A 27,816-nucleotide genomic window follows, 5' to 3' on the forward strand; every position below is an offset into this window, starting at 1 on the left:
GGCCCAGGAATCTTTACTAACAGTTATCCCACTGATTGTTCTACATATTGGAGTTTGAGGACCATGATCTCAAGAGGCTCCTCTGTTATCTTCCATTTCCCTGATATAGTTTGTGATTTTTGTAGTTTCTATGAGCCAAGTAAACTAAACTGAAGACTGATGGAGAATGTGATCTCAACTTGTTCCCTGATGTTGGCTGACCAATGGCTAGGAAGCTAGAGAAGGATATTTAAGTTTATGCTAAGCTATCAAGAAAGCAGAGAGAATCCTGTCTGAGCCTTAATTATTGGGCACACAGTACACTTAGGTAAGGGAGCTCAGGTATTTCTCCCCTTTAGTTAAGACTTGGATGTTTCAGGAGCACCTGGGTAGCTCAGCTGGTTAAGCATCTGACTCCATCTCAGCTCAGCTCATGATCTCATGGTTTGTGGGATTGAGCCTGGTGTGGAGCCCTGCCTCTGGCTCTGCTCTGATAGCATAAAGCTGCTTGGGATTCTCTCTCTCCCATTCTTTCTGTCCCTCCCCTGCTCATGCATGCACATGCTGGCTCGCTCTCTCTCTCAAAATAAATAAACATTAAAAAAAAAAGACTCCAGTGTTTCAGCATTTCTCCCTCTTCCTTACAAATGCTAAGTTATGTAATACGTGTTCCTAAAAATTACATCAGCAGAATTTTTATGAAATCAGCTACATTTCAAATGCACTAGAGGACATCTCAATTAATAAAATTTTATCTTTAATTTTAATCATCAACTTTGGCTAAGTGTGAAAACAACAAAGTGTTACACAATAATTGGCACATGGTTGATATTGGTTTCCGTAACTACCCATTGTACTATTGAATATATGTCAATAATTGTGAAGTTCTTTTGAGAAATCTTTAAGAATTCTGTGTTAGTTTGTTTAACAGAAGACTATTTAATGATGAAGAAATGCTTATAATATGCTATACGGAAAAAAAGAAATCTGGCAGTATAAACATAATTTAAAATTATAGTCATGCTTGAAAATTTTTGAAAGGCTCTACAATTAAATGTTAGCAATACTGTGGTTGGGGCGCCTGGGTGGCTCAGTCAGTTAAGCGTCCGACTTCAGCTCAGGTCACGATCTCACGGTCCGTGAGTTCGAGCCCCGCATCGGGCTCTGGGCCGATGGCTCAGAGCCTGGAGCCTGCTTCCGATTCTGTGTCTCCCTCTCTCTCTGCCCCTCCCCCGTTCATGCTCTGTCTCTCTCTGTCTCAAAAATAAATAAACGTTAAAAAAAAAAATTAAAAAAAAATGTTAGCAATACTGTGGTTAATGCTGGCTGATGACATCACAGATAATATTTGTTTCATTCTGTGTGCACTTCTTTTCAAATGTTTTACAACAAAACTATATTACTTTTATTTTTTATTAAAATTTTTTTTTAATGTTTACATATTTTTGAGAGAGAGAATGAGAGAGACAGAGCATGAGAGGCAGAGGGGCAGAGAGAAAGGGAGACACAGAAGCCTATGTAGGCTCCAGGCTCTGAGATGTCAGTGCAGAGCCTGACATAGGGCTTAACCCCACGAACTGTGAGATTATGACCTGAGCTGAAGTCATATGCTTAACTGACACAGCCACCCAGGAGCCCCAAAAGTTTATTAGTTTTAAAATAAGAACAGTTATTTTAAATATTTGATGCCAGGTAATGTTTAATTTCCTCTGAGGAGTTCTTTTGTATTTTCCAGGTAGTAATGAATGTGATATTGACTGTCCTGAAGCTCAGAGCTAAACCCTTACAATTCACATACTTTGCATTTATCATTTTTGGGAGCCTGTTTTCTTTTTACGCTTCATTATTTACTTGTATATATTTTTTTGGTAAGCAAGGCATTAATAAGTAAGTAGAACTTTGTATATAAGCTATAAGGCCAGGAGGCCCATCAGTCAAAACAGGTGTAACTGATGATGCCTTCCTCCCAAATTTCCTGGTCAGCTGGGATTTAAAAATCAGAAAACACAAATAGTTAATACATAATTGTAGTTTGTGGGAAAGCAGGTGCAGTTTGAAAAACAGGAAAGGTTTACCAATTTTTTTCTGTGGATTATAGTAAATGAAAATATTATTAAAGAATTTTTTTCATCTTTTGAATAAATATTTAAGTAAACACCATACAATTATTTGCCAGTGTTTATGAAACTTTAGTAATTTTCTTTAGCATGAGGTGTTTTTATTGAAGAATCACCTGCTAATTTTTAATTAAAAAAATATTCCTTTGTGTTCAAATAACTAAAATGTCTGGGGTGCAGGGGGGTGATTGAAAGTGCTCTGCTCTTTAAGAAGAGGATTGATCTGAACAAGTATAAAACTGTAGGGCTGAGCAAAAGTGACTCAGAGTTAACTTAGTACTGACTAATAAGGAAGGAGGAGAGCAAGTGCATCAGACACGTGGCTGCTGCTATTGTAAATTTTCTGGACTACAAAGACATCATCATAGGGCTGGATGAAGAATTACTGAAGATGGGAAAGAGTATACAACATGATTTTTTCCATTGTTCCTGTTTTATAAAACATAAGAATTATGAAGTAATCACATGGGTCTGGGAAAACAGTGTCTCATCTCCTGAGAGGTATAAGATTTTCAAGAGAGGGCTAGTTATCTAGATAGCAGGAAAAAGCAGTATTCCCTTCACCTCTCCGCTCACAGCAGCTTAAGGAGAAAGTTCCTTCTGTGCTTTTAACATCTAAGAACACATGGCTGGTGGCCCCAGGCAAGCCAAGGTCTGAGGCTTTTCATAGTAAGTACTAGAACTCTAAGTTCCCATCCTTCAGAGCTAACAAAGTGAAGGTTCTTCTGAGGTTAAAAATAAAGTCAGGGGCTCCTGGGTGGTTCAGTCAGTTAAGCGTCTGACTCAGGATTTCAACTCACGTCATGATCCCAGGGTCTTGGCATTGAGCCCCACATCAGGCTCTGCATTGAGTATGCAACCTGGTTAAGATTTTCTCTCTTTCTGCTCCTTCCCTGTTCTCTCTCTTTCAAAAAAAAATATCAAAGTTTGATTAAATGGTAATTGATAAAATAACTGAATAATATATCCTGTACAAAGATATTAGCATATATTTAATTCTTACTCTATATACACACCTTGATTTAACTCAAAACATTATAATTTGTTTAGTTAAATTATTGGTAGCTAACAATTTTTAGTGAAAAGCATAATGGCCAGAAAGTGTGTGTGTGGTTTTTTTTAATGTTTGTTTATTTTTGAGAGAGAGAGAGAGCAAGCAAGCATGAGGGGAGAGGGGCAGAGACAGAGACAGACAGAGGATCAGAAGAGGGACCCATGCTCACATCAGAGAGCATAATGTGGGGCTCGAACTCACCATGAGATCATGACCTGAGCTGAAGTCCAATGCTTAACTGAGTCACACAGGTGTGCCTGGTTTTAGTTTGAGTTATCCCTTTATTTACTGGTGATTATACTACCTCCAAACCCATTAGAAGGTAGTATAATCATTCCCCAATGGCACCTGCCTGAATTGTAGCTGAAATGTCTAAAAGGCAAAATGGGGCTTCTACAGGGCTGGGCTTGGTCATTCCAAACCCATTGGGTTGGTTTTTATAGCCTGGTAGTAACAACTCTTACCAGCAGGGCTTTTGGACAATTCTGATTTAAGCCTTGACAGTTCTGATGGTTTGGCTTTGTGTTCATTGATGGTAGGTGAATTCTCAATGGACTCTGGTCTTGTAGTTAAAACTTGTGAGGGAGAACGGTGCCCATTAATTGGAAAAGAACCAGAAGTCATTGGTTGACATGTTTCATTTTTTGATGCACTTGGGCTTGAGGCTGATTGATGTAAAGGCAAAGGCTTTCTGTACTGGGGAGGTTTAGGGTCATTCCAAAACTCATCTACGTCCACTTTATCTTCTGCTCCAGTCTTCAATCTATCAGATTCTAAAACACTAAATTCTCCTATGTCCCGGCCATGGCTTAGCCCAGGGCTCTGTGGGAGTTCATCCTTCACTGCACAGAATCTCACATGTTTTAATGGCTCCAGGGAGTTTGAAGAGTCGTCATCTTCCAAGGAATGCTCCTTCTCAGAAATTCTCTCATGGATGGTTAGGCCAGGTGACACAATTTTGCTTTTGGGTTCAAAATTCTGATGAAAACGAACCGTTTCAGAGTCTGTGCTGCTAGAACTGGAGTTGCGCTTCAGGATCCCTCTCGGAGCCCCCCTTGCACCCAGGGAGTCTGTCCTTTGTCTAGGAAAAGGCTGGTTATCATCTTGCTTTAACTCATGTGATTTGTGGAGCATTTTCCTGGCTTTGGGGATTGGAGCTTTGATCTGAGATCCATTCTCAGGGCCTGGAAATGTCTGCTTTGGTTTCTCTAAATTTTGGCTTGAAATATCTGGGATCGACGATTCTTCTTTTGACTCTGACAATTCACCTGAAAATTAAAACATGTTAGGTGATATACCAAATGGAGAATAACCCTAATTTAAAACACCTATCACGAATTTAATGTACATTTAGCAAAAAGAGTAAAATAAAATATTAAAGATAACAAAGTATTCGTGTAAGTGCAGACCTAATTAGAAAGCATTAAAAAATTCATTCATGAACTTCATTGAACTGTACATTTAAGATTACTGTGCTTTACATCCATACTTTGAGGTATTTTTATACTCAGTAAAAAAGTTTTTAGAAAAAATTTTTAAAATTCCTTAAGGAGGCTAAGGAAAAACACAGAAGTCACTTAAAAAATTCACGTATGTTGGGGCGCATGGGTGGTTCAGTTAGTTGAGTGTCCGACTTCGGCTCAGGTCAGGATCTCGTGCTTTGTGAGTTCGGGCCCCACATTGGGCTCTGTGCTGACAAAGCCTGGAGCCTGCTTCGGATTCTGTGTCTCTCTCTCTGTCTCTACCCATCCCCTGCTTGCGCCCTCTCACTCTCAAAAATAAATCAACATTAAAAAAAAATTTTTTTTTTAATTCACGTATGGAAACTAGAAAAAGGAACTCAATGTTTTAAAAAGAAAATGTCAATTTTTTTAAAAAAGAAAATCTCTAAAACAAAAATTAGTTTTTTCCAAAAAGTTAAAAAAAAAAAAATGGGTAGCACGTTCCAGTGCCTTTTTTTCTGTAAAATATTTTACGTAATATAATGTGTATCCAATGGAGGGGGGAAGTACACTAATATTAAAACAGGATAATTGATACTCCAACTCCACTATTTAATGTTAATTTTCTACCCCTTGTCCAATTTTTAATGCCTGAGGGCTCTTCTTATACTTGCTTTTGAAGAGACTGAACTGTCTAGTATTTCTTCTTAATGGTATGGAAGAACGGTAAAATTCTGTAAAAGGCAGACTTAAATCAATTAAGCCACAAACCTGATCAAATGCCTCCTGAGGGACTAGGCTGATAATTACAGATTAGAGGATCATAACATTGTCAAGTGGCCTTTTTTCCTTAAGGCAAAAACTCTTTTCATTTTACACAAAGAATGTCCTCACATGGTACACAGCCAACATGTGCTGTTAAATGAATGAATGAATGCCTCTGGTCAAAAAATTCCCCAGTTCACTGAGGGGGAACCTAAGGCCTGGAGGTCAAACAACAAGTGTGAGCTCCAAGACTGGAATGCGTGAACTTCCAGTTTCTAAAATTTCTGCTTCCTTCCCTCAGGCAGGAAACCAATGGGCACAGTAGAATAAGAAAATCATCAGGACTTTTCACTTTCTCTTGAAAGTTCTTTTAGTTAAAGGAACTCTGAGAATTTCCGTTGGTCCACAGATAACAAAGATACAAATATCTAGTCCATAAAAATAATATTTACCTTCTTTTGAAGTCTGAAAGAAACCAGCCTTTCCATTTTTTGACGGCTCACTTTTGGTTTGTTGAGATAAGTGATCTTCTGGCAACTTGGAGCTATTAAATGGGTTCTTCCTTTGCTGGGGAAAAATATTGTTTATTAAACTCATTTTAAACGTCATAGCAGCAACTCAGTGTTAACAAATGCTTATTAGTTCCAAAACTTGATAGTTTCATCCAGTAAACTCTGTCTGGCATGTTTGAAAAATTACTGTCCTGGTTAATGTGGCTGACACAGAATTACCAAATATGCCAGACCAGAATTAAACTGTATAAAATATACTCAATCCCAGAGTCCTACAAAGTTAGACCAGAACCAGGCATTCAAATCTAAACCTCACATTTTACAAAGGTGAGAAAACTTGGGCCTGGTCTAGGTTAGGGTAAAGCTGAGACTGATCAGGGCAGATTCCCCCAATGCTCTTTCTACATAAAAGACTCTCACTGTGCTAGATTAAAGCTGAACTAAATACAATTGTAACTTATCTTTCCTATAAAGATTTAAAAGACACTTATCAAGGTATTTGGAGTGCTTCATAATCACTATTATGATCATCAATTCCAATGACAGAAAGGGGAACAGTAAATAGAATTTTTTTATTAATATAAGACTGAATATGCTTATTGTCTTGACCTTCATAAATTGGCAATCCCCTCCCATAAGCAGAACTCTAACAGAGATTCAGGAAGCTATGAATAGGAACATGGACTGATATGGAACTAACAAGCTACTTTCCGTATGCTTAAAAGCAGCAATCCCCAACAGGGGATTTTTTTTTATTCTCTAGGGCAAGAAATCGGGGTCTTCAGCAATGTAGAAACATGGTATTCACCAACTTTTTCACCACAAGAGTGACTTCTTACATAAAATAGTAAAAATTATCTATATTTGATACAAAAAAGGACTACAAAATCCTCTTTATATCATGGTACTTTGATACAATGAGAAAAATGGCATTCCTGCCAAAAATGAGACTTTTGGAGTCTGAGCTCAATCTACCTTAGCCGGAGACACAGCTGACTTCCTTGTGTTTTCCTGGGACATATCAATCACGGTGGAAGCTGGATTTACCACGCTAGAACTGCAAAAGAAATAATAATTCAGAGAATAAACCCTCACCCTTTGAGGAAGCATAAATCATGCCTCTGAAGCTGAAAGCTATTAAGGCAGGACAGGAGAGGAAGTTTGTAAAACCAAACTGCCGGGAAGGGAGAGAGAGTTGGGGCCTAGATCATTAAGCAGCAAAGTGAAGGCAGAGGCAGAGCAGACACGAAAGACAGGCATGAGACAAGCAAAACCATCAGAAGCCTTGAGATTTTTATCATGGTACCAGACACACAGGAGGTTCACAATGTAAATTTGTAGAGATGAACCCATCTCAAAGTCAGAAGCTAAGGTCAGGTGCAGATGACAGGGAGCAACTTATCTCAAGGCGAGGGGATGTCATTGCTGAAAATAAAGCCCCAAAGAGTTTCAGGGCTTGGTTTCACAGAATGGCAGTGGTCACTCTAACTCAGGCAGGAAATAACTGAAGGAAAAACTCTGGTGAGACCAGTGACTTGACAGCCGATCGAAGAGATGCTGTGCAGGGAGGCCGGTACATTCAGGCAACTTGGTGAGGGCTCTCAACCTAACTCTCCTAACTCAGGCTGGGCAGTGAGTTCTTATTCAAATACAAAAGGGGTAAGGGCAAGCACAGCAGCCAAAAGATGGTGGCAGGTAGAAGCCTGGGGCTGGCTCAGAAGAGTGAAGAAGATTCTCTACCCAAGGGACAGGACAGCCCCAGGGTGAGAGCACGGTGAGAGTAAATGAAGAAAAGGGAGTTTAGCAGGGTTCCCTCCTGAACAACCACTCCCATGGCTATTAAGGAAGAAAGGAAAAAGAGAGTCAGAGTGGCCCCGGACAGACAAGAAGAAAACCATCTGTTCAGACTTCCTGCTCCAGTGGCCTTGCCTCAGGCATAAAAGGTGAAGTCACTACTGGCTGAAACCACTGTGCCCAGGTGGACTCCACCTGTCCTCTTAGTGACATCACAGACTCAAGAACTCGGAAAATACCTAAGAAGGCACCGGCTTTTCACCATGTAGCAAAGGAACTGGATGTTGGGGAAAGAGAGCAATTTTCCCCAAAGCCACAGAGCCCTGCCCAAGAATATGGTTACTCAAAACATGGGCTACTTGTTCCCACAGCTTCATTTCCTTTCTTTCCCTCTGCACTTCAATTGTTATTTTTTGCACAGACTTAGTCCCAGGAAAAGGATGAACTTTTGAGGAAGCCATTCTTCCTTTTGCTACTCTCTTCATTGTTCCAGAAAGGAATTGCGGCAGTTGAGGCAGATGTATATAAAATACATCTTGATTACATGGATGTGACAAAGAGGGGAAAAGGATGGGGAAGGGAAGGGCAAGGAACAAGAATGGGAATTTATAATGGAGCTAGAATTAAGGCTCATAGAAAAACACATTGCAGGAGGCTATTCTTACAACAGTGGGCACAAATTTCAATCAAGGTATCTATCAGCCAACATGAAAACAAGTACCTGGTCACTGAGAGAACTCACGGTGTCCATACAGTAAAAATAGCCAATAGCTCAGGACTGGAAAGCACTATCTCTTGACTGTCATTTTAAGAAGCCCATGAATGACACAAGGAACCTTACAGCAGAGGCTAGGCTCAGTTTCTTAGAATGTTTTGTATCATCTCCTTATAAATAAAGCAGTCGTATAATCAGAGGACCTCAACCAAATGCTACTGGCTCCATGGATCACCCATTTTGTCCTGCCATCTTCTTCCCTCCTCTCCCACTCACCAAGACTGAAGGATAAGCAGAGTCTCAACTCTCTCCCCTCTCTGCTCCCCGGAAAACCAGTTCCTGTGCTTCATAGGCCCCAGTTCTGAGTGCCCATATTTCACATCATAAAACCAGACATGAAACTAGTCTCTCTCTTTCTAAACTCTATCAACCAATGTATGTCAGGTCCACTATGAAGTACCTCTTTGACCATCTTTATAAACCCCCTGCAATGCCTTGTACAGCACCTGATACACAACTTGTGAAAAACTGAAAAATGAAGATCACTGAGCCAGTGCCAGGCAGCAGATAGGTATCCGTGATTTTTTTCTTAAAAAACCCATGTTATTTGCCAAACAACAACAAGGCACATTATTTAAGTTTAAAATAAATGCCTTTGTTTCTATTAGTTCAGAAAACAAAAGAGGAAGAAATGACACATTCAGAGCACATGGGCAGACACTAAAGTACAGAGATACAGTATCACTGGGCCACTGTGTGTGTTGGGAGAGGGAAAATGACAAGGGGGTGGGACACGTGGTTAGGGACTGGGTTAGACTGCTTAGAAAAAATGAAAACAACAGTCTTGTGCCTCAAAGTCTGTAAAAATACAGCTACTTCTCAGATTAAGCTCTGGCTTTACTTCTCTCAAGGAATACAGCAATGTTTTGCATTCCTGCCTTTTATTTGGCAATCATCTTATCTTCAGCTGATTTTTGCAACAACCCTTTGAGGTATGTATGCTTCTCCTCATTTTACTCATGAGAAAAACTAAGGCTTGGGAGGTTAAATAACCTTGATGTCACAAAATTAATAAATGAAGAGCTGGGGATTTGAGCCAGGTGTGTCTGACCCTGACCCAACAGACAATCACACGAATAATGGCGAGGCTACACTGCCTCTGATTTCTCATGTTAATAAAGTGGTGGTTTATAGCAAGAAGACTGAAGTCCAGGTGATCCTTCTTTCCCAGTGACTGTCACATCTGTCACTTCCTTTCTACCTTTACAGTCACATCCTTTATTTCTATCAACTTTATTAGCCTCACATCTGACCTCCTGATTCTAAAGTTCCACGAATCCATTCAGCATTCCGCCACTAAGCTGGGATGATCTCAAACACAATTTTGATCATGTCACTCTTTTGCTCGTTCTCCTTCCCTGATTCCCCAAGGCCTATTGGAATGAAGTCTGTTTGAACTTGTCAGGAAGAAACTGGAGATGCTCCGCCATGTACCCAATATACTTTCCCACTCTTTCCTTCTATTGCCCCTTCATGCCAAAGAGTTCCATCTACTCATTATCCCCAAAACTCACTTGACTGTTGTCTCCACTTGGTCTATCCCCCCCGCCCTGCCCTCATGTGTTTGCTCAGCTCTCTGCCCAAATCCTTGCTGTCATCTCCAAGCCCAGTCCAAATCTCACCGCCTTGTGATACTGCTCCTGTATCAGCCCAGCTGGAAGTGGGTCTCCTTGTCTCAAATCCTTATATCACATTTCAGTGGTACTTTGGATTCAAAATTTGCTCTCTGCCTGGCACTATTTGTTATCACATGATCAGATACTCACACACACGGATGCATTATTTTTCCTAAGAGAATATAGACTCTTTATAGCCAGATACTGTGTCTTTGTTTCTTGGAATCCCTCCCCAAGGCAGTAGACTGTGTCCTGCATATAAAAGCTACTCAATACATTCCACAGGACTAGATTTTTAAACTGTAGCAAGCCAAATTCCACACCCCGTGCTTGTAATTCTTCCCTCAGGCACCCTTCAAAAACTACCTGCCATGCCAGAAGGAACACTTAGACAAAATGTGTTTACTTTTTAAAAGAATTATTAAAGTATTAGATTATGATATTGACATTAGGGTTAAAAGTATCTGCATTTTAATACAAGTCTTGGAAAACTTAACTAAAAAGAATAATAAGGTATCATACTGTTGCAGGGATGCTGGGGAAAGAGGTGCAGCTTTAAATCATACCACGTGGCCAGCTGGACACTCAACCTGTTTCTGTGTCTAGCCATAAAGTGCTCCCAAGCACATATAGTGACTTTTAAGAGTTTCTGAACCTTAACTGGCCTTTCCCTCTAAAAAAGTTAAAAATAACAGCAGACATCTTACACTAGTTCTTTGCAGCTTAAATATTAACAGTGTCGAATCAGAAGCAAATTCTGCGAGTGATTTTTTTCACATGTTGTTGCTGTTGTTCACCTCTCTCCCCCTTTGGGTGGCGAGTTTCTTGGAAGCTAATGCTGGGTCACGTCCCAAGTGCCCAACACTGTGCCAGCACATGTTACACTCAGTGAAGCTCAAACACATGGATAAACAAATGAAGAAATGGCTCAGGGATAAAGTGAGGGAAGTAAATTAGAAAATATGCTACACCAAGCCTTTCAAGTCAGCATTTTTTTTTAAGTAAAACATTACTTGTCTGATGCCACCATACTTCATGCTACAGAATTCTCTAACATGAATATTCTCAGCCAAGTGTAAGACACTCTGATGTCACAGTGAAACTATTTCTACCACAGGTGATTTGGGCAAATCCAAGATCCTATACGATTAAGAAAGATTGTTTTAAAGTGCTCAGTATAAGTGATTCTGGGGGGCAGGCCTCTAAGAAATGAAATGGTCACATCACTGCATATGCAATATATCCAAGGACAAAAGATCAAGTGCATTGTCCTTAGAATGGCATCTCTACCTTGCTTTTGGGAGAAAGCTAGGTGCTTCACATTGAGCTTATTATTGGGGGAGGGGTTGAGGTAAGTGGCTAATTCTTCTGGGAGATTGAAACAGGGAGAGGAAGAGGGAGAAAGAGAGGGAGAGACTAAGAGATTGAGACACAAACAAAAGCCTTCCAGGGAAAAGAACATTAGTAGAAACAATAACATTATTTCAGAATTAAAGACATGGTTTTAATTTCTTGGTCCCAATTCAACAGAGGATAAGACAGAGATCGGTGGCAAAAGTATCACTGAAGCATAGGAAGTGAAGCTTAAAGATCAGCATTTTTGTTCATTATGATGACTCACAAGTAATCAGTGCTTTAACTCTACCAAAACCAAAGTGAGGTGAGGACGTACAGCTTCTCTTATAAGAAAACTCATTGTTTTCTCACCACTTCCTAGGGAAGTGCAGAAGCCATGGAAAGAAATACCACAGGGAAAGCTTCACCTTGTTCTCCCTGAACTCATTTTGGAGATATTCTCTAGGGATTTTTTTGATTAACAGACATTACAAACCTCTGCAGCAGCCAAGCTCCCTCCTACCTCCATGCCTTCTGGTACTCTACTGTGAATGCCCCCTCTTATAGTTGTCCAAATGTGAGAATACCCCTCACATTCTTGTCCATCTTTTATAATCACCAGAGCTCATGGTGATACTGCTGAGCTGAGAGATTCTCAGTAACGCAAAGCAATGAAGTCTGTAGGCTATCGATCATGTTCTTCATTTGTAGCTTAACTTTTCCCTTTCTCCTCTTTTCTACTCTATTCCTGAGTTCCAAACTACTTCATTCAATCATTCATTCATTCACTCATTTGTTCATTCGTTAACCCCTCATTCACCATTATTCTTTACCTCATAATTCATTACCCTATCAACTGTTTTCATTCAAGTGGTCAGTCTCTCACTCTCCGTCTATTCTCCATTCATTCATTCATTCCTTCATTCATTCCACAAGACACTCTTTGGGCACTGTTGTATGTGTTAGGAATAGGGCAGTGAACCAAACAAAATATAGCAATAAACCAAAAGGCCTTTTCCTCATGCATTTGGAGGGTGGGGAAGGACAATACATACACACAAAAATAAATATGTAACCCAATGTCAGGTGGTGGTAAGTGTGCAGAAGGACAATAAGAGAAAAGTGCTGGAATTCATATATTCCCCAGATACTTATCACTACATGTTAGGTGCTTGGTACATGGTGGTGAATAATATCCATGTCCTCAACACTGAGAAAGAAATGCAGTGATGCTCAGCCCTGGGAAAAATCTGGATTTTTAAAAGTTCCTTGGGGAGTTCTGACATACAACTCACAGTTGAGAATATCTCATCAAGTAACCCACATATCTTTTATAGATTATTAGATATCCCTGTGTCATACAAACACCTGAAATTTCTTCTAATTTCATCTCTAAAACTGTCATACATTTCCTCTTTTCTCCACTCCTTTGATTAGGTTCTTACCATCTCTCACCTAAACTTCTGTTACAGTGTTCTAATGGAATTGCCTAACCCCATCTTCCACAGTTATCAGAATGATCACTCTAAAAAGCAAACTTGATCAAAATGTCATCTGATGGCTCCTTGTGACTTAAAGGAAAAGTCCAGCTTTTTGGCCAACATGTAAGGCTCTTCACAATCTTGCTCTGGTCTCTTCCTACAGCATAACTGCCCATCACTCACAGAGCACATCTACTAGACCATTTTCAGGTCTCCAACACGCCAGGCCCTCATGTTATTCTCTGTGCCTATATTGTCATTCTCCCCATGTCTACCTAACATAATCCTTCTCATCTTTCAAGAACTGACTTACATATAACTCTCTCTAGAAGCTTCCCTGACAACCCCTCGCATTCACCCTGGACACGGGGCTACTCCTCTGTGCTCCCATAGCTTTTAATTACACTTATCATGTGACATCACAATTTATGGTTATACATGACAGCCCCTTTTGCAAACAATAAGTTCCCTAAGGACAGGGACCATATGTTGTTCATCTCTGAGGTCCTAGGTACTATCTTGCATACAATAAATATGGAATAATTACTGACTGACTAAATAAATGACTGAATGAAGAATAAATTAGAAACCCTATAAAATGACTTATTCTACTGGGTGCTAGCAAGACATTGAATCAGTGTTTCCAATCAGCTACATACAGTGATATTTAAACATTTTATTTCTAATAAATATCCTGAAAGTAAACCGAGCCAATATATGGATTAACTGTTCCATCCTAACCATTCATACCTGTTTCTCTTTCCTATTTTTGTACACATTTCACTGTCTTTCTTCTGGCCTTTCTGAACTCTTCTGCCTGTGGTTTAGGCTGGCCCATAGTACCCCCTGCTGATTTTGCTCCAGCAAAAGCAGTAACTGACCTCTGACGGAGGACATCTATTACTAGGGCTTGTTTGTATATAGTCAGAGTATACTACCACCTCTTTGATATGATGCCAGGGCACTGAGATGCCCACTGCCACTAACACAGTCCTCTCTGCACCTAACACTTTGCTTCCCTTGGTTGAAGGCTCTGATCCCCATCAGTCTGCATTCTGAAGGTAATTCTTTAATCTTTAGAAACCATTAGGGACTGGAAGTCTTCCCAGCAGAAAGTCTATACAGGGTGGGAGACAGACACGTGACAGACCTCTGAATCCTTTCATTGAAATGCCCTCATCTGCACTGCACACCACATGATAAGAACTACTTGGGCTGTGTGTTGGGATGCCACAAACATGCTCAGGTTCTTATTTCAATAAGGTGACCATTCAGAAAAGGCAAGAAGCTGAAAATTTCCATCCGTGCAGGGTTATTAAAAAGTCAATATTCCTTAGAGTGGAATGCATGCTAGATTCCTTCAAAGGAGAAAGGAGAGGCCATCGGGCAACTGAGGGATGTGGGATGGGGAAGGACGTGAGAAGAGGAACCAGAAGGGGAAAAGAAATGAGAAGGTTGGAATGCACTTGAGAAACTAGCATTTTCTTTAGTGTATTGGGCTGGTCCTGTGAGAGGCCACAGTGTTAATATAAGCTATCACAGAGACCAATCTTCAGACAGGCAGTCTTAAAGGAAGAGATTAGAGAGAGAAACTACAAGGCCAGTCCACTTGCAGCCTCCTTCAGACCAAAGCAGCACCAAAATGGGGACATCTAAGACTATCAGTGTTGCCCGGAGCACCCAACATTGTTTCACAGAACATGTCATCCCAAGTAACAAAGGAAGGTCTTCTCAACCCAAAACAGGTCTACCTCTATAGTCAAGAGATGTTATACCTCATTTATGGGCAGGGTCCTGACCCCCATGGGAAGAGCTTCTCACATCTTTATTTGTATACTCCCCACCTTGGTTCAGCCATGTCTTGTGGATTATTTGGGGATAGGGAGGACATGATGTGCTATCAAGGTGTGGTGAATGAACCAGTGTCAGTCTGAGAACTGCATGTCACTGGTTCGCAATGAGGGGAGTACAGAAATTGAGTGTATACATTTAGACTCATTTATAGCAATTTGCTAAGACATCCCAGAACTGTATCGGGGCTTTATACTTTGTATGACTTTGCTGTTTTCTGTATTTCATTTTTGTTATATTTTTATATAAGATTCCAATCTGTGATGACTAAGAAATACAGATTATTTTTTAAAAAACCAAAACACTGGTCTTTGACCACAGTTTGTGCCAATACTGCACAGTTAAAATTCAGCAACCAGCACTGGAACTGTGAGCATTTGGAGTTTTCCCTTTGCCACTTTAAAGAAAACCTCACTCTCTACTCCTTCATTCATCAAACCTCTCTCTACTTCCTTGTGTGACAGGTGCAAACAAAGATGAGTTCCGGAAGAATGCAGGTACCAGATGGCGCGTGAGTTCATGCCAGGCACCCACAGTGTTTCAATTCTTCCCAGGAAGGACCCCACAGAACTGTGCCCATACAAACAAGGAATCTTGCCACAGAACCTATTAGAAAAACTGCTTCAGAAACTGCAATATCTACTCACTGTTGCCTCACAACACTCCCGGACACCTGACTCCTGGCTAAGAAAATATTGACAGGTACTGAGTCATGCTATTGAAGTTCAATTCCACTAAAAGTACAGGCCCCAAAATACACTTAACACACCCAGTTCGCAAAGGTTAAAGTATAGGTGAGAAACACCGCAGGAACCCGATACTGAGTAAAGTACTAGCTTCTGACATGGGAAGGAAGAAGTAAACAACAGCTCCTTCCACAGTTCTGGATGATTACCACCCATGTCACGTCATGAGCAAAGCAGCATACATTTTTATTCTGACATTTTTATTCTTGCCTTCTGAACCATACCTCATCTATGTTATAATAACATAATTATAAAGCCACTGGAAATTGCCAATTTTCTTTCTTCCTGTGAAATGCTAAGTGGTTCCCACATCTCATTTCATTTAATCTCATAATATCCTGGTGAGGCAGCTCTGCTCTGATTTACAGATGAAACCAGAAAGACTCATCTGAGGCCACACAAGGAATGCAGAAAATAATGAAGATATGACTTGGGGAAGCTATATTAATAGCCTCAAATTGAGGAACAGGGGAGAAACACCCACCAGCCTGCATGGGGATCATGAAGAAAAGAAGCCAGGTAATGAGGGCAGCGGCGCCTTTGTCCCCCAGGCCCTTTGAGATGAAATGCGTTCTAGGGAGAAGGACAGGAAGTCTGACCCAGATAAAACTGTGCAGTAAGCTAAGTTGGTCTTCTGACACCCCCAAATCTCCTTTCCCCTTCTGTGGTACTTGAACCCTCCTCCCCTAGTTAGTCAGTGTTCTGGTGTCCCCATCACCCATCAGATTGGCTCTTAGGAGCTGCTCTTAGCTCCTTAATGATGATTCTAAATAACTGTGTTCTCACTCCTGGAGTTTCTAATACTTAAGTTCTCATCTTTCCCTATGGAAGGAAATCCTTTATCTCATTAGGGGGATTGCTGGAAAATGGGAAGTCACCAAGGGGAAGTGGTAGGGGTCGATTCTCACTCAATGTATGTGAGAGTCCATACTTCCATTCACTAAATGCCCACTATGTGCTATTGACCATTTTAAGAATTCTACATTTACTAGCTAATTAAATTCTCAGTAATCCTGCTGGAAAATCATTATCATTCCATTTTTATAGTTGAGAAACCAAAGGCCCAAGAAGTTAAGTCACTTCTAACACAAGGTCACAAAATCAGTTAGTGACTACTTATTGTTTAACTTCTAGCCAACATGGTTTCTACATACAGAACATTACAAATCATCCCAGAGGGGAAACAGTCCAGCCTACAACCCATGGAACTGAGTCCTCTCCAACCGGGAGATGGATACTGGGTACCTTAATAGAATCAGTATTCCATTATTCATGTCATGTAACTTTACTCATATTTGGCTCTGAAATGCCTATTGATGCCTACATTATAGACCTTCTCCCTCATGTGTCAACTACATTAGAAATATCCCTGTTCCCTAGGTGCCTCAGACTTGGAAACTGACTCAGTGATTATCTTACAAGCAAATTTGTTGACTTCAGCCCTGTTGTAGACTCTGAATTGAATTGTCTTCACTGAGGAGGTACAGATACAATGCAACTGCCTTCCCACCAAAGGGTAATAACTATACCTCCAAGGGATGAACACCAATGGGAAGATCTTAAATACCTAAAAGCAAATCATCAAAAGGTTTCTGGCAATGTATCTCCACAGTCAGGTACTTCTTAGGAAGGATGCACAAATGTACATTTTTGACTGGCCAGATGGTAACAGGTATGGAAAACACCAAAAAAATAAAAAAAATCAAGACTGAAATATTGAGGACAATCTGCATCCTAAAGAGGCATTTACTGAGCACCTCCTATATACCAGGTATTCTACCTACGTTATCACTAATTCTCACTATAGTCTTTCCTGGTGTATGTATGTATATGTGTGTGTGTGTGTGTGTGTATATATATATATATGTATATACATGTATATATATATGTATATATATACATATATATATGTATATACATGTATATATATATGTATATACATATATATATATATATATATATATTATCTTTCCTATCTAGAGTTAAGAAAAGAGACTCAGAGAGGTTAAATGACTTGTCCATCATCAAATGGCTAATAAGTGGCATATTTAGGATTTGAATTCATGTCTGGTTTCCCAGAAACTTGAGCTTCTTCCATTGAACCAGGTTGTACAATTTGATCATAATTCACCTCTTCTCTGAAACGACTATATTTATTTTGAAGTACCTCTTCATTCTACTCTAAGGTGAAATCATTAACACAAATAAAAATCAGCTATTGTTGGTGCTAGAAGAAATCACCCACTTAACATTTTAATTTTATTTAACATTCATGTCTGTTAGAAAATCTCGAAGTTGAAAGAGTACTGCTCAGGCTTTGTCCACATCAGGTCCCCAAATTCTCTCATACATACTCCCATCAAAGTGCCTGTGAGAAGAGTCTGGTGTTTGCACTCATAGCACACCAGGCCATGAATCCCACATCCAGCGGCTCTCCCTGTGAGCTCTACCTTACCTTGGGCTTGCTGGTGCTACATCCTCTGGCTCTTCTAGAGCACCAGTTAGCTCTGGGGGAAGGATAGCATCTTTGTTGACATTATTCACCCAGCTTTCCTTTGCCTCATTTGCTCTGTCCTTACTCTGCTCAGCTGAAAGAGGAAACAATAAAGACAGGAAGGTTATCCCTCACCTCCATGACCTACAACTCTTATAGTAGCTCTTATCACTGAAGCTCAAACTTGAACCTCAGGCCTTTCCAGAGTGCCAAGGCAATCACTAATGAGTCTGAGTATCCAGGGTCAGAATTACATCTGTAAGTCAAGTCAGTAGATTCTCATATTGTTAGCTTCCCTCAAGCAGAATCTCCTGAGAGCATGATTGTACATTTAAACATGCAGGTAAATCCAGAGACCACTACAGCAAAATGCTGACCACCTCTAAGTGGATCTGACCTCAACTGGGGACAGGACTAAATATGTATGCCAGGGGAATTCTCTGGTCAGTGAGTCCTCATTGGAACAGAGACACCATCATTACCAAGCATTTACCAAACATCAACAGTGCCTGACTTGAGGTTGGGCTCTGGGACCCAAACGGAAATAAACACTTATCATCTGGAATGTTCCTCTCCACTGCCTCTTCCTTCCCCCAGTCTCTACACATCCAAATTTTACATACTCCTCAATACCCAGCTCAGATGCCAAGGCCCGCCAAAAAACTCTGCGTTCCCTATTCAGGAAATAACTTCTTTTTGCCTCTGAACATCAGATCTCTTCACCAGCACCTCTCATAGCATCAACCAAGTACTAAATGCCAGACACAGTGCTGAGTTTTTTGCATGCATTTCCTTGTGTGGAAGGAGTTTTCTTTCCAAGTTCACAGGTTTGGAAATTGAGGATCAAAAAGTTCAGGAGACTTGCCTAAGACCACAGAGCCAATAAATGCCAGGAATGCTTATACATCAACGTTAAGAAGATGAAGCAGGGGCGCCTGGGTGGCTCAGTCGGTTAAGCGTCCGACTTCAGCTCAGGTCACAATCTCGCGGTCCATGAGTTCGAGCCCTGCGTCGGGCTCGGGGCTGATGGCTTAGAGCCTGGAGCCTGCTTCTGATTCTGTGTCTCCCTCTCTCTCTGCCCCTCCCCCGTTCATGCTCTGTCTCTCTCTGTCTCAAAAATAAATAAACGTTAAAAAAAAAAAAAAGAAGATGAATCAATATAAGGGCTCCCAATTACCAAATAGTCACATTCCAGGGTGGTATTCCCTACAGAGTCTCTCTACACATAAGTCTAATTTCTTCAATTGCAAAACAGAATCCACAATAGTAACCTGTACCTATCAAGAGTTCTGAAGGCCGGGATGGTTTTGAAAATCAAGAGGGATGCAAGCAACACATGGCATATACTCAACAATAAGCCTTTATTTGCAAGGAGTATGACTCTGAGTCATAAAGAATGAAATCCCAGTGCGCCATTTGCCAATGATACAACCTTGGACAAGTAACTTCACTTCTCTGAACTTTACATGTCCCATATATAGAACGGGGATAATAATACCTACCTTACAATATTGCTGCTATAGTTACAAATATAGAGAGTAAATGCCTATCATGTATTATATGATCAAAAGGTGAGAGCTGTTTTCCTTATTGTGTACAGGTTAGATCTACACAGGGGCTATTCTCAGGGGTAAAAGTTTATACTGTCTAGTCTAGAGTGAAAGAGAAGGCACACTATAAATGTTTAATAAACCCAACAGAATTCTAAAGCCCTCAAAATACTGTCTTTACAGTCTCTTAAGTAATACACTTGGTTGATTAAAGAGGTATCAGATGTTAAAGTTGTTGAAAGAGATGCTAGTCTCTTTCTGTCACCCTACCCAAAGGAAAAGGTTTTGAATCTTTAGAGTTAAAAGCCAAAAGGAATGCAGGGGTAAATGCCCTATAAACCCCAACTGTTGGGGCGCCTGGGTGGCTCAATCAGTTAAGATTCTGACTCTTGATTTCAGCTCAGGTCATGATCTCACAGTTTGTGAGTTCAAGCCCCATGTGAGGCTCTGTGCTGACAGTGCAGAGCCTGCTTGGGATTCATTCTCTCTCTCTCTCTCTCTCTCTCTCTCTCCCTCCCTCCCTCCCTCCCTCCCTCCCTCCCTCTGCCCCTCCCTTGCATGTGTATACTCTCTCTCTCTCTCAAAATAAATAAAATAAACTTAAAAAAAAATAACCCCCAACTGTCTATACTACTACAACTCAATACAGTCTCTAAAGGACTTCCCATGTTTTTCTACATTACCCTGGGTCACTTAGTCCTGCCTTCATCCATCTGAATTCAGGGCAAGAGGATTTTGAGCTGGGGGACTATACATTATGCAAAGCACACCTCTAAATGACATCCCTCAGCAGCTTCCAGTAAAGATTCTAACACCCTTCCCTTCTCTTGACAATGCCTTCCCCACAAATGCTGGCTCAAAATGTACTACCCAAATCAACTCACCTGCTACCTGGAGCTTCTTCTTTCTCATGGATGCTCTGATGATATCTGCACCATGAATTCTGTCTCTGTGCCTTTTTGCCTTGGCTTCATAAAACCACTGGCCACTCATATTCTTCAACTGTTGGTCATCCTTAATTTTTTCAGGCAAATGTCTACAAAAGGAAAAGAGCTTTACTTTGCTGAGAGCCCATGGTAAATAAATGAGTTTACTGTGACAGTGCATAAAGAAATTTGTAAACAGAAAGACAAATAAAGCTCTCAATAATTTAGAAGACCCCACAAACCTCCTGGATGACTAAGAAATATATATTCCTCTTTGAATGAAAAGTCAAGAAAGACAAGGCTTACACTTTTTAAAAATCAAAGACTTTATCCCTGACCTCCACATGATGTCTGGAATTTCTCAAGAATGGATTCACTTTTGGGCTGTGGTCTTCTGTGTCTACTGTTCAAATGCAAACACCCCAGGGAAAGATGATATATTAAGCATCTCTAAGCGTTGGTCCCTTTAGCTGTAAAAAGAGGTTAATCATACTAATCTACTTCATGGGATTGCTTTGAGGATTAAATTAGCTAATGCATATAAACTGCCCTTTGCAAATGCCTGGCACTTAATACCCAATGAATAAGTGGTGGTGTAGTTATCAGCTCATCAATCCTTTCCATTTCAGTGAAATGAGTTTTATCAGAGACTTTCTGTGGGGGAAGTGCATGATGTCTCTGGGTCTTAATGCTAGGGAAATGAATGCAGAAAAAGCAGGCAGGAGGCAGGCAAGATCAAATTTATGGTAGGAGGGGGACAGGGAGTAGAGGCAGAGGCACAGCCAATTGTGCAGCTACTGCTTTCAAGGGTTCCATGATCACCCATGCTCACTGAAAAGCTAAAGCCTATAGAACAAAACAAATGCAGCCCTAAAACCTTCCTAATTTACTCACTTAAAAAGACACTGTTCTACTTAACAAGTCTTTTTTTGTTCATCGTGATAAGTGTATTCTTTAATTCTCATCCCCTATTTCTCCCACCACCACCCCCCTCATCCCCTCTGGTGACCATCAGTTTGTTCTCTATTGTTAAGCATCTATTTCTAGGTCTCTTTTTTCTTTGCTCATTTGTTTGTAAATTCCACACGAGTGAGATCACATGGTAGTTGTCTTCCCATGACTGACTTATTTCCTTTAGTATTACACTCTCTTGCTCTATCCCTGTTGTTGCAAACAAGATTTCTTTCTTTTTTTAGTGGCTGAATATATTCCATTGTAATACACACCACTTCTTCTTTATCCTTTGCCTATCAGTGGACACCTGGGTTGCTTCATAGTTTGGCTGTTATAAATAGGTTGTAATAAACATAGGGGTGCATATACCCCTTTGATTCAGTGTTTTTGTATTTTTTGGGTAAATACTTAGTAATGTGATTACTGGGTGGTAGGGTAGTTCCAGTTTTAATCTTTTGAGGAAACTCCATACTGTTTTCCACAGTGGCTGCACCAGTTTGCATTCCTACCATCAGTGCAAGAGGGTTCCCTTTTCTCCACGTTTTCACCAATACTTGATGTGTCTTGTGTTTTAATTTTCACCATTCTGACAGGTGTGAGGTGATGACTCATTGTAGTTTTAATTTGCATTTGCCTAATGATGAGTGATGCTGAGCTTGTTTTCATGTGTCTCCTGGCCATTTGGATGTCATCTTTGGAGAAGTGTCTGTTCATGTATTCTGCCCACTTTTTAGTTGAATTATCTGTTTTTGGTACTGAGTTGTATCAGTTCTTTATATATTTTGGATATCAACCCTTCATGTCATTACCAAATATTTTCTCTCATTCCACAGGTTGCTTTTTAGTTTCATTGTCTCCTTCACTGTGCAGAGCTTTTTATTTTAATGTAGTCCCAAAGTTTATTTTTGCTTTTAATTTTCTTGCCTTAGGAGACATATCTAGAAAAATGTTGCTAGGGCTAATGTCAGAGAGATTACTGCCTATGCTCTGTTCTAGGATTTTTTATTATTTCAGGTCTCACATTTAGGCCTTTTAATCCATTTTGAGTTTATTTGCATGTATGGTATAAAAACGAGGTCTGGTTTTGTTACTTTTCACATGGTTGTCCAGTTTCCCAATACCATTTGCTGAAGAGTCTTTTTCTCATTGGATATTCGTTCTTCTTATGTTGAAGATTAACTAACCATATAATTGTGGGTTTATTTTTGGATTTCTTTAATATTCCAGTGATCTATGTGTCTATTTTTATGTCAGTACCATACTGTTTTAATGACTCCTGCTTTGTAATATAACTTGAAATCTGGAATTGTGATACCTCCAGTTTTGTTTTTCTTTTTCAAGATTGTTTTGGCTATTTGAGGTCTTTGGTGGTTCCATACAAATTTTAGGTTTGTTTTAGCTCTGTGAAAAAAATGCAGTTGGTGTTCTGGTAGGTATTGCATTAAATACGTAGATTGTTTTGGGTAGTATAGGCATCTTAACAATCTTTATTCTTCCAACCTATGAGCATGGAACATCTTTCCATTTCTTTGCATTGTCTTGAATTTCTTTCATCAGTGTTTCACACTTTACAGAGTACAGATCTTCCACCTGTTTGGTTAAGTTTATTCCTAGATATTTTATTGGTTTTGGTACAGTTGTAAACGGGATTCTCTTTTTTTTTTTTTTTTCAGTATATGAAGTTGGGATTCTCTTCTTAATTTCACTTTCTACTGCTTCATTGTTAGTGTATAGGAATTTGAAGGATTTCTGTACATTGATTTTGCATCCTGCAACTTTACTGAATTCATTTATCAGTTCTAGCAGTTTTTTGGGGGGATATTTAGGGTTTTCTAAATACAGTAACATATCATTTGCAAATAGTGAGAGTTTTACTTCTTCCTTGCCAATTTGGATGCCTTTTATTTCTTCATGTTGTCTAATTGTTGTAGTTAGGACTTCCAGTACTATGTTAAATAACAGTGCTGAGAGTGGAACAGGCTTGTCTTGTTCCTGACCTTAAGGCAAAAGTTCTCAGTTTTTCACCATTCAGTATATTGGCTATGAGTTTTTCATATATGGCCTTTATTATGTTGCAGTATGTTCCCTCTAAACCTACATTACAGAAAGTTTTTATCATGAATTGGTGTTCTACTTCGCCAAATGCTTTTTCTGCATCTATTGAAATCATTATATGGTTTTTATCCTTTCTCTGATTGATGTAATGTATCATGTTGATTGTTTTGTGAATATTGAACCACTCCTGCATCCTAGAAATAAATCCCACTTGATTGTGGTGTAAGATTTTTTTTTAATATAATTTACCATCAAGTTGGTTAACATACAGTGCATACAGTGTGCTCTTGGTTTGGGGGTTAGATTCCCATGATTCATTGTTCACATACAACAGCCAGTGCTCATCCCAACAAGTGCCCTCCTCAATGCCTATCACCCATTTTCCTCTCTCCCCCATGCCCGCCATCAACCCTCAGTTTGTGCTCTGTATTTAAGAGTCTCTTATGGTTTGCCTCCCTCCCTTTCTGTTTATAACTATTTTCCCCCCTTCCCTTCCCCCATGGTCTTCTGTTAAGTTTTTCAAGTTCCACATATGAGTGGAACTGTCTGTCTTTCCCTGCCTGCCTTATTTCACTTAGCATAATACCCTCCACTTCCATCCACATTGCTGCAGATGGCAGGATTTCATTCTTTTTCATTGCCAACTAGTATTCCATTTTATATATAAACCACATCTTCTTTATCTGTTCATCAGTTGATGGACATTTAGGCTCTTTACATAATTTGGCTATTGTTGAAATCACTGCTATAAACATTGGGATACATGTGCCCCTATGAATCAACACTCCTGTATCCTTTGGAGAAGTTCCTAGTAGTGCTATTGCTGGGTCATAGGGTAGTTCTTTTTTTAATTTTTGTATTGTTGGATTCAGTTTGCTAATATTTTTTTTGAGATTTTTACATGTATATTCATGAGAGATATTGGCCTGTAGTTCTCTTTTTTTGTGGTGTTCTTATCTGGTCAGGGTGATACCGGCTTCATTGAATGAATTCGGAAGTTTCCCTTTCTCTTCTATTTTTTGGAATTGTTTGAGAAGAATAGGTATTAACTCTTCTTTAAGTGTTCGGGAGAATTTTCCTGTGAAGCTGTCTGGTCCTGGATTTTTGTTTTAGGGGATTTTTTTATTATGGATTCAATTTCATTGCTGGTAATTGGTCTGTTCAAATTTTCTATTTCTTCCTGCTTTAGTTTTGGTAGGTTATTCATTTCTAGGAATTTATCCATATTTTCTAAGTTGTCCAATTTGTTGGTATATAGGTTTTCATTATATTTTGTTACAATTGTTTGTATTTCTGTGGTGTTGATTTTATTTGGGTCCTCTTTTAGAGGTTTATTAATTAGAGGTTTACCAATTTTGTTAATCTTTTCAAAGAACTAGCTCATAGTTTCACCTGTTCTATTGTTTTTTAGTTTCTATGCCATTTATTTCTGTTCTAATATTTGTTACTTCCTTCCTTTTGTTGGGTTTGGGTTTTATTTGTTCTTCTTTTTCTAGTCCCTTTAGGTGTAAGGTTAGGTTGTTTGAGATATTTCTTGCTTCTTGAGGTAGTCCTATATTGCTGTAAACTTCCCTCTTAGAACTACTTTTGCTGAATCTCAAAAATTTTGGACCATTATGTTTTCATTTTCATTTGTTTCTATACAATTTTTTATTTCTTCTTTGATTTCTTGGTTGACTCATTTATTGTTTAGTAGCATGCTATTTAACCTCCAAGTGTCTGTGCTCTTTCCAGATTTTTCTTGTGGTTGATTTCTAGTTTCATAGTGTTGAGGTCAGAAAAGATCCCAGAGTCAAGCCCCTATTTTTAAAGTTACAGGCCTTAAGTCCCACTGGTTGTAAGAAACCACATATTCAGGTCCTCTCAATTTCAAAGGCAAATATTATGGGAATTCATCCTCCATTTTATGGGTTCCCTGTGGGAAAGTCTGTTTTCTGCCCTTCTTTGTGCCACCAGCTTCCTCTGCACCATAGATGGCCCTAATCCACTTCACTCCCAAACTGGGCCTTCACTCTTCCTACCTTTTTCAATGTGGGCTCTTCTCCACCATTTAATTGTGGAGTTTGTTCTGTCAATCTTTGGGTTGTTTTGTGGGTTATTTATACCGATGTGAGTGTAATCTGGTTGTATCTGTGAGATGAGGTGGGCTTAGGGTCATCCTACTCTGCCGTCTTTCTAGCTGACCCTCTACCTGACAAGTCTTTTAACCTCTACATCTCTCCACCCATCTCGGTAAAATGAGAATCACAAACTCCAGAGTAGAGCAACAGAATAAAGAAGTATTAAAGCCTTAAGCAGACTTTGAACTTTTGGGAGGTAATGTGCTACATAAATCCAAGAGGGTTTATGATTGTCATTCAAGCTAATATGCACCCTTCCTAAGTAGCAAATCAAAATGTCTTAGCCAGAGAACGTTGTATGATGGCCACACCAAGGGGGTGGCAGCAGGGCTGTGTGTGAGGGTTGCACACTGGCATGCCCAGGAGTGGAGAAAACAGGAGGGAGTGCATGTTCTCTCTCCAAGGGTGCCTGGAGTGTCTTCCTCCCAAGAGTTCAACTCTCTGCTGGAAGTTTCTCTCCTCTCCCAGTTACCTAGGAAGAAGTGACCCCATCCCAAACATGTCCAGTTATGATAAAACATCACCAAACCCTGACAGAAACAGTCATCACTTTATGGTTTTGAATCACCAGGGAGGTCATGGTTCTTATCAAACATTTCTAATGGTTTCCAATTGTCTGATGCTTTTGACAAAGCAAACAATCCTCCATGGGCTACTGATGGAGCTTTTTTGGCTTCTCCTCCCAAAGGACCAAGTTTGAGTTCAATTCCAGAAGAGAGAAGTCCTTCTAGCATTCCATGATTACAAAGTGAGCCCCTAGGAGCAGGTCTTGTACTCTATATATCCTTATTTGGTATCTCTGGAAAACGGTGGGTATTTACTCAGTGCCTGTGGAGTGAAGGAATACCAAATGAGGCCCCTGACCACCTGGCTTCAGACTACCTTTTCAGATTCATTTTCCAGCATTTACCTCCAGACTCTACTCGCCAGTACTCTAGATTTCTTATTATTCCCCAAACTGCTCTTTCTGATCTCCATAAACATTACAAGCAGAAAGTCCTGGCAGAAAGATTACAAGGTTTAGACTCTCCCAAACAGGTCCAAATCCTTGTTCTAACCCTTCCTATATGTTACCTGGGCAGGTTACTGAACCCCTTGACACTACAGTCTCTTTGTAAAGAGAAGGAAAATAAGATCTACTCTGTAGGACTTCTAAGATGATTAAATGAAGTGTTTACCTGAAAGCACCTAACAGTGCCTAAATCTTGGTAAGAGGCCAATAAATGTGAAGTCTCTCAGGATATCTTTCCTCACTTCTCTTTGCAGTACATTGGTCCTTATCCTTCAGATCCAGCTCATGCACCACCTCACAGGGGAAGCCTTCCCTGATTGCCAAGACACATGTGAGCAGCTTGCCCTTCCCCCAGGCTCCCACAGCACTAACCACATCATGTCCCAATGATCTATTTGCACATCTGTCTCACCCACTACTCTGTGAACTCTGCAAACACCTTGTAGGTGAGGACTACATCTTAATCACCTTTGTAATGCGAGCACCTCGCACCAAGCCTGATACCCAACACAGAGCTGATATCAGCACAGAGCTGATACCCAACAACTGTGAATTGAGTGAATAAAGAACAAATAAATGCTCAGCAGCCACCCCAGTCTGAGTCAGGCAAGATATAAGAGAGATCCTGTCACTGCTGGGCTTAAGTGAACCATACCCAATACAACGACAGTGACAGGTATGGTTCACTTCCCCTGATGAGGCAGGACATCTCACTCTTGGGGGAATGGGAAAAAGCATGATGAAATATGGCATCAGCCATCATCTTGTTGAAAGAGACCACAAACCCTCATAGCATAACAACTCTCAACTCCTCTTCAGGTTATTTACTTACTTATTTTTGTTGTTCAGCTGAAACGTACTCTGTAGTCATCCTCGTGCAACTCTTACTCTGCTCCTGCCTGAATGACTCTCTGTAAGCCTTAATCATGCTAAACTTTCAGTGTGCAATGAACACACACCGTGTGAGTCAGGCTCACTCAAACACATTGGCCCCTGGAAAGGCTGGTAGCCATTACATTATAGAACGAGGGGTGAGTTTGTGGCTTAAGTGGCAAAAGAGTACGAAAATTTTCAAATTCATTAAGTGCCAATTATGTCTTTCCTAACATGATAATCACTGCTAGGTTTAATCAGTTTCCTTTTCTATCTTAGTCATTTGGAATATCCTATAGATGAATACATATATGTGACATTAAATCCCAAGTTTTACAAAGATGTAGGATCATTAAACAAAAATT

At 40.0% G+C, this 27,816-nt stretch overlaps 1 protein-coding gene across 1 annotated transcript in view; it reads right to left on the reverse strand.

Annotated features, from left to right (window-relative positions):
- Nucleotides 1–3,002: 3,002 nt before the first annotated feature.
- SYTL2 (synaptotagmin like 2) overlaps nt 3,003–27,816 on the reverse strand; it is an 81,261-nt gene continuing 56,447 nt past the window's right edge. The window contains exons 3-7 of the mRNA XM_049620150.1: nt 20,396–20,547; nt 17,923–18,055; nt 6,845–6,926; nt 5,810–5,924; nt 3,003–4,418 (exon numbers count right to left, since the gene is read on the reverse strand). Coding sequence (XP_049476107.1) covers nt 3,562–4,418; nt 5,810–5,924; nt 6,845–6,926; nt 17,923–18,055; nt 20,396–20,547 — 1,339 coding nt within the window. The 3' untranslated portion in view covers nt 3,003–3,561. The remainder of the gene's footprint in view (nt 4,419–5,809; nt 5,925–6,844; nt 6,927–17,922; nt 18,056–20,395; nt 20,548–27,816) is intronic.

The sequence above is a fragment of the Panthera uncia genome, chromosome D1 (genome assembly GCF_023721935.1).
Source record: "Panthera uncia isolate 11264 chromosome D1, Puncia_PCG_1.0, whole genome shotgun sequence".
Classification (NCBI taxonomy): Eukaryota; Metazoa; Chordata; class Mammalia; order Carnivora; family Felidae; genus Panthera; species Panthera uncia.